Consider the following 7,744-nt stretch of genomic DNA (forward strand, 5'->3'; position numbering starts at 1 on the left):
GCCTCGGCCTCCCAAAGTGCTGGGGTTACAGGCCAGAGCCACCGAGCACAGCCAAGCTGCTATTTTTGAAGAAAAACTAAAAAAAGGAACAGAAACGAGGGCTGAGTCCCCCGGCCTCCGCATGGCGGTGTCTTCCTCACTGGAAGGAGAAGCGCAGCCGCGCCTGCACGTGTCCGCAGCGGGCGTGCTTCATGGTCAGCTCGTAGATGGGGGTCAGGTCGACCTGCACGCCCGGCGGCACGCTGAACTCCAGCTGCTGTAGCAGGATGGCCAGGAAGAGGAAGACCTCCCACTTGCCCAGGGCCTCCCCGAAGCACCGGTGCTTGCCCAGGCTGAACAGCAGCATCTTCTCACTCAAGGGCTTGTTGATGGCGGTGCCTTTGGCGGTGAGGACCCGCTCGGGCCGTAACTCAGACGGGTCCCCCCACAGCTGCCTGCAAGAGGAACAGAGGAGACGGGACCTCAGGGGTGCAGAGGCCCTGGGAGGAGAGGCCTGGGGAGGGAGACGTCTGTGGAGGACACAAATGTGAGGACAGATTGAAAGCGACGCAGGGTAAGTGGGAAGGAACCAAACTGAACTTTGATGCTTATTTCTTTTCTTGTCTTTCTTTTTGAGACAGCCTCTGGCTCCTATGGCCCAGGCTGGAGTACAGTGGGTGATCTCGGCTCACTGCAGTCTCTGCCTCCCCGCTCAAGCCATCCTCCCACCTGAGCCTCTCGTGTAGCTGGGACTACAGGCACCACATGCGGCTAATTTTTGTACTTTTTTTTTTTTTTGCAGAGACAGGGTTTTACTATGTCGCCCAGGCTGGTCTCAGACTTGTGAGCTCAAGCAATCCACCTTCCTCAGCCTCCCAAAATGCTGGGAGGCTGAGCCCAGCCTCATGTCACAGGCATGAGCCACCGCACCTGGCCTGATGCTTATTTCTTTGACAAAGCTCTCTCTAAAATGACCAGGCTTAAAGATAGTGCCTTTTAATATTAATTTATTTTAAATAATGCTTTATCTAAAAGAAATTAAAAGAAAAACAGGCTGGGTTTGGTGGCTCACACTTGTAATCCTAGCACTTTGGGAGGCTGAGGCAGGAAGATCCCTTGAGCCCTTGAGTTCAAAACCAGCGTGGGGAACATAGGGAGACATTGTCTCTATTTATAAATTAAAATTAGCTGGGCTGGGTGGCTTATACCTATCATCCCAGCATTTTGGGAGGCCGAGGCAGGCAGATCATCTGAGATCAGGAGCTTGAGACCAGCCTGACCAACGTGGTGAAACCCTGCCTCTACTAAAAATACAAAATTAGCCGGGTGTGGTGGCAGATTCCTGTTTTCCCAGCCACTGGGGAGACTGAAGCAGGAGAATCGCTTGAACCTGGGAGGCGGATGTTGTAGTGAACTGAGATTGTGCCACTACACTCCAGCCTGGGCGACAGAGCAAAACGAAGTCTCAAAAAAAAAAAAAATTAAAAAAATTAAAATTAAAAAAAAGAAAGAAAAACATACATCTTTTCATCCTACTCAAAATACGCCTCCCAAGGGACCTCAGCAGTATGTCCCAGCTTATGTTTATTGTTTTGGAGTGATGATGAACAGCATAAACATTGGTAGCATTTTCACACTCAAGTGTCCCAGTGTGGACGGTAAATATATGGTCCCCCTACCTATTCACTAAAGTGGGGCTTTCCAAACAGAGGTCTCTGGGCCATTCACATCAGATCGCCTGAGGCACCCCACTTTAGATGCCACAGTAGAACCCTGGGGGAGCCATCAGCTGTAACAAATGTCTTGATTAATTATTATTATTATCATCATGATTATTATTTTTGGAGACAGAGTCTCACTCTGTCACCCAGGCTGGGGATGCAGTGGCACGATCTCAGCTCACTGCAGTCTCCACCTCCAGAGTTCAAGAAATTCTCTTGCCTCAGTCTCCTGAGTAGCTGGGACTACAGGCACATCACCATGTCTGGCTGACTTTTTTAAAAATTATTTTTATTTTTAGTAGAGGTGGGGTTTCGCCATGTTGCCCAGGTTGGTCTCAAACTCCTGACCTCAAGTGATCTGTCTGCTTCGGCCTCCCAAAGTGCTGGGATTACAGGTGTGAGCCACCGCATCTGGCCATCCTGGTTGATTCCTGTGCACTAAAGTTTCTGAAATCTTTGTTTTTGTGTGTGTGGTTTGTTTTGTGTGTGTGGTTTTTGAGACAGAGTCTCGCTCTGTTGCCCAGGCTGGAGTGCAATGGCGTGATCTCGGCTCACTGCAGCCTTCACTTCCCGGGTTCAAGAAATTCTTTTGCCTCAGCCTCCCGAGCAGCTGGGATTACAGGCACGCATCACCTCACCTGGCTAATTTTTGTATTTTTAGTAGAGACCGGGTTTTACCATGTTGGCCAGGCTGGTCTTGAACTCCTGACCTCAGGTGATTCACCCGTCTCAGCCTCCCAAAGTGCTGGGATTACAGGAGTGAGCCAACTCACCTGGGCTGTGAAACGTCTGTACATATTGTCACTTAGAGCAGACTATATAGCAATCGAGTCCCCTCCTTTCGTTATATAAACAGTTCCTAGCAGGGACAAACAGCCTTCCCGACTGCTGAACTTGCACACATTTCTCCGGATGAGATGTGTACTCACGGGTCATGGTTGACCTGCCACTGGCTTATGAAGACACAGCATTCCTTGGGGATGTAGAAGCCATTCAGTGTTGTGTCCCTTGTTGTGCTGAGGAGGGAAGAGGGCGCTGTGAGGCTCAGGGCTGGAAAGCTGGGGCGTGTGTCCCTCCTAACTCCTCCACCCCATCCCGACAGCGGCTGGCTGCCATTTCCACCCCTACACTGGGAGGGGAGGGGAGGCACAGGGGAGAGGTAGAATCATCCTCCCTCCCTCTTCGTCGCCTCCTGTTCTTTAACTTCAGCAAGTATTTACTAAACTTCTCTTTGTGCCTGGCTGTGCAATGGCTGTTCTCTGAAGCCAAGAAGCAGGCAATTTCAGATACATGTTTTTTCTATTTTCCATTAAAAAAAAAAAAAAAGGCGAGCATGGTGGCTTACACCTGTAATCCCAGCACTTTGGGAGGCGGAGGCGGGAGGATCACGAGGTCAGGAGATCAAGACCATCCTAGCTAACAGGGCGAAACCCCGTCTCTACCAAAAACACAAAAATTTAGACGGGCATGGTGGCATGCACCTGTAGTCCCAGCTACTTGGGAGGCTGAAGCAGGAGAATCGCTTGAACCCAGGAGGTGAAGGCTACAGTGAGCTGAGATTGTGCCACTGCACTCCAGCCTGGGCAATAGAGCAAGACTCAGTCTCCCCCCCACATAAAAAAAATGCAGTAAGCAGCCTGGGCTGGGGAGTTTCTAGCCTGGCTGGGGATTGAGGCATCTTACTGCAGGAATAACTAGAACAACGTTTGGGCCAAAGTAAATGTGCACTAACTCTCCTGACACTGTTAAAATTCCAGGGCATGATCAAGGGCTGATGGCTGTAAGTCCTATAAGACATCAGGAATGAAGCCATGCCAGCTGGATGAGTCAGAAGACTTCTGGGGAGAGGAAGCTTGAGTCAGCATTGACTTTGACGAAGCATAGGATTCTGGAGTCAGAGAAGAGGCTGGAAGGCATTCCAGGCAGAAGGTTCAGCGTTAGCAAAGTTGGAGGATGGCAGGGCCATGCTTGTGAGCATGAGGCCGACGTGGGCGGCACAGAGGCATTGGGAGGGACGGAGGATGCGCAGAGGGGAATGAGAGCTGAGATCACAAGTGGGGTTTCCTCCTGAGAGCTGGGGTTTGATTGTGTTTGGATTGGGTGGGGTGGACTGAGGCCGGGATCTGAGCTGAAGGAGGTGGGGAAGGAGATGCTGAGCCAGGGCCGGGGGTGAGAGGTCAGGAAGAGAAGACATGGGAAGGACTTCAGAGATGGGAGGACAGAACCGGCAGGCCTCACCTGTGGGGAATGGTGAAGGGGACAAATGAGTGTCGGAAGGTCTCCAGGATGAAGGCCTCCAAGTAGGGCAGCTGGGGTCTGTCAGAGAGCCGGGGCCGCCGCCCCCTGCCAATCCCAGTTTCTGTAGCACACAGAGGACAAGCAGAGCTCAAGGGCTGCCCTAACTGTCCCATGACATGTCCCCATGTCACTCTGAGATCATGAGACCGCACTAACCTCCCATGTCTTCTAGTGAAGGGCAGGCACTACTGTGTGCCCAAGGCTGCACACAGTAGGCATATATCAAGTGTTTGTAGACTGAACAAGCAACCTGGGTCTCCAGGCTTGTGCGGGCCACAGGGTTGGGGGCCCCCACGTACCCAGTTCCTTCTGGATCTTTCTCTGTATTTCAGGCTTGGCCACAAGGTACATGAGGCTCCAGGAGATGGCTGTTGTGATTGTATCAAACCCTGGACCGTGCCATGTGAGGCGAGGAAGGAAGAAAGACAGAAACAAGGAAACCATCATTTCCCAAGTACCTACTATGTGAGTACCCAGCATTAGCTTTCTCTGGCCCTGGCCTGTGGGTTTCCTGAGGACAGAGGCTGGGTCTCTTCAACATAAACTTGAGATACAGGTTTCAGAATTAGCTGCCGGAATTACAGGGGCTTAGACTTACAGGCCAGATAATGCTTTATTGTTCAGATGGGGAAACTGAAGCCTAGGGAAGGAGAAGGACTTTGCTGCGTTTCCACCGAGAACCGCTGACATAGCCCAGGCTCAAACCCTGATCCCAGGCCAGGTCTCAGTACGTTGCACCATCTGGTGTAGGGTTGGTGGGTTGTTTGATAGACTGAGGGGCGGGGAAAGGCTGTGGGTCGACAGCAGGGAGTTTGGATGGAGGGGCAAGGGTTCTGGCTCCTACCTGCTCCAAAGATGTCATTGACAAGGTTGACAACCTTCTCCTGGGGGATGAGGTCGCCGCTGGCTCCAGACCCCTTCTCGCTGTGTTTGAACAGGGCACCCGTGATGTCCTGTACACTGTTCTGAGGGGCACAGGCTTAGGGACACCCCTGGCACTTCCAGGATCAAAGGCTGAACCTTGCTCCACTTCCCTGGCCTGTCCCTGGGGGCTGGGCACCCCCATCCCCCCACTTGGTCTCTAGGTAGTGGGCTGCAGCTCGAAGCAGGAGCCGGTAGCAGCCCTGGGTATGGCTTAAAGTGTCCTTTCACGCCCCACTGACCCTTCTTCCCAACAACCCCAGGGGTCCAATTTCAAAGGAGGAAAAGATTAGTGTGAACACAGGGAAGTGACGCCAGAGCTGTTGGGGTTCAGGTTTCTGCAGAATGAAAGCTTTCTCCCTCATAGACCCCCCACATTGCAGGGCTCTGCTAGGGCCTTGTTTCCAGGACGTTTTTCTTTTCTTTTCTTTCTTTTTTTTTTTAGATGGAGTTTCACTCTTTCGCCCAGGCTGCAGTGCAGTGGTGTGATCTCGGCTCACTGCAACTTCAACCTTCCAGTTTCAAGTGATTCTCCTGCCTCAGCGTCCTGAGTAGCTGGGATTACAGGCGCACACCACCACACCTGGCTAATTTTTGTAGTTTTAGTAGAGACTGGGTTTCACCATGTTGGCCAGGCTGGTCTTGAACTCCTGACCTCATGATCCGCCCACCTCAGCGGGATTACAGGCGTGAGCCACCATGACTGGCCTACCAGGACTTTTTTCTGGGGGGCTTTGAGGAGCCCTGAGAAGGGAACTTCAAGGATGAGGAAACCGAGGCCCAGAGAAGGGGAAGGATCGGCTCCAAGTCACACAGCTGGTCTGAGGTGTCCAGAGCCTTCCTAGGCCTTGGCAACACACCAGCTGTGTGAACACGCTAGAGCTGGGAGGAGGGCGGCACCGAGGCCCTGCAAGGTGCCCCTCGCCACCTGCACCCCGGGCTCACCTTGTCAAAGTCCTGATAGTGTTCCTGGACTGTTTTCTGCAGTAACCAAAGGAACCTCTGGTTGAAGGCCTTGTACCTCTGCAGGGCAGGGTTGGGCAGGTAGCGAAGGATGGGGAAGAAGTCCACAGGGTTCCCAGAGGTGGCATTCTCCGCGAACACATGACTGTTCTTCACGAGGCTGAACATCTCATCGCTCCTCTCGGGGAAGTGCTGCCCGAAGCACATGGCACCGATGACTTTGACCACAGACACCACTATCTCATTGTAAGGGTCGAAGCGCCCAGGCCCCGCCATCAGCTCCTGCAACCTGCTGATCAGGGCCTCAGCCTCCTGGCTCACATGCTCCTCCAGGTAGCAGGAGGATGAGGAGGCTGGGTCAGAGACAATGGAGAAGGTGTTGAGGGCGTTCTGGGCCAGGCGCCGGCGGGCAGCTCACACCGGTCCAGAGTCTGGGCTGAAGGACATGCTCTGGCCATCAGTGATGAGGGTGAAGTTGTAGAGGTCGGGCCCGCCCTTGAAATCATCGCCCTGTCACATCAGGGCCTGCCGGGTGGTGTCCAGACCACTCAGCACCACCACGGGCATGGAGCCAATGTGGATCTGCAGCACGTCCCCAAACCGCTGGCTCATGCTCGTCAGCGCCAGTTGCGGGCTCTTCCCCAGGGTCAGCACGTGCCCGAGCAGGGGCCAGCCCCATGGCTCTGGTGGACTTTTCAGGCCTTTGGGGACCCGAGACCTCAAACCCTTGAGCACCAAGAATACCAGGCAGAAGATGGTAGAGGCCAGGAGAAGCTCTGTGGCCGAGAGGGGAACAAACTGGGACAATGCCATCTGTACCAACTACAGGGAAAAAGGAAGGAGGAACCAGGCTGAGGACTGAGATGGAGACATTCATTGATTCATTTTCTCCGTCATTTGATAAAGATTGATGCATGTTCTGTGCTTGGCTCCCAGATGGATATCAGAAACACCAAGATCCACCTGCCATGTGTCCTGTGCCCCCAGAGCTCACCCTCTGAGCGAGGGCTGGAAAGGAACCTCAAGTTTCCCAGCATAAGCCCTGGCTCTCTCCTCCACCCATCATCTCAGTTTCCATTTCTGGGGCTGGAGTAGAGGCAAGTGACCACTCCAAAATGGGGAAGCCAAGGACAGCACTTTTGTCAGCCCTTGGCACAGCATGCATGCTAAGCATTGTGGCAACAAGTCCCTGACAGCACTGGCTTCCTGCTGATACCTTCTACACACCTAGGGGACAGGGTGCTCCCCCTACCCAGTGACACGGAGGAGGCCAAGGTCCCAGGGCTGGTGCAAATAGCTTGGGATGCCCCCTCCCCAGGGCACTCTTTATCAATACCAGAAAGGGCAGCTCTTCCAGGGATGAGTCCCCAACCTCTCACAATCTTAGAGATTGAGGTTGGGCTGCAGCCAGGCCCAGGACTGCCCTTGTTTCAAGGGGGAAGCCCTCCCCATCCCTCTCCTTAGAAATGGCTTAGTCCAAGCTACTCATTTAAAATGGGGAAAAGAAGTCAGGAGCTGGGTAGCAAAGCCTGGAACTCAGGCCCCCTACACCTAGCCCGGGCCCCCCATCCTTCTGTCTCCACTAGCTTCCAGGTTCTATAGTCAGGGATCCCAGGGAATGGAAATTGGTCCCAAGAAAGGTACCTGTAGAGGCAGGCGCTTGAGGTGAGCAGGGTTGTAGGGGCTGGTCTGGAGCTTCTGGCTCTAGGTGAGTGGCCTTCTTATAAACACCACCCCCTATCAGATTGGCCCGGTTGTCCTGGTCACCTGATATCAAAGCTGGATCACCAAACAAAGTTGGAAGGATCAGCCCTTGGCCTTGGGTCATGATCCCTCAGCTCCACCTTCTACCCAAGGTCCAG

At 53.4% G+C, this 7,744-nt stretch overlaps 1 protein-coding gene across 1 annotated transcript; it reads right to left on the bottom strand.

Moving 5' to 3' along the window:
* Nucleotides 1-104: 104 nt before the first annotated feature.
* LOC116547279 (cytochrome P450 1A2) lies at nt 105-7,578 on the bottom strand. The gene is given in 7 exon segments (XM_032273274.1): nt 105-434; nt 2,630-2,716; nt 3,939-4,059; nt 4,298-4,387; nt 4,843-4,963; nt 5,865-6,704; nt 7,527-7,578. Coding segments are annotated over 6 exon segments (1,548 nt in total). The 5' UTR covers nt 6,696-6,704; nt 7,527-7,578; the 3' UTR covers nt 105-136.
* Nucleotides 7,579-7,744: the final 166 nt, after the last annotated feature.

Source organism: Sapajus apella, unplaced genomic scaffold, assembly GCF_009761245.1.
Source record: "Sapajus apella isolate SASKATOON/1434 unplaced genomic scaffold, GSC_monkey_1.0 scaffold2577, whole genome shotgun sequence".
In the NCBI taxonomy this organism is placed as follows: Eukaryota; Metazoa; Chordata; class Mammalia; order Primates; family Cebidae; genus Sapajus; species Sapajus apella.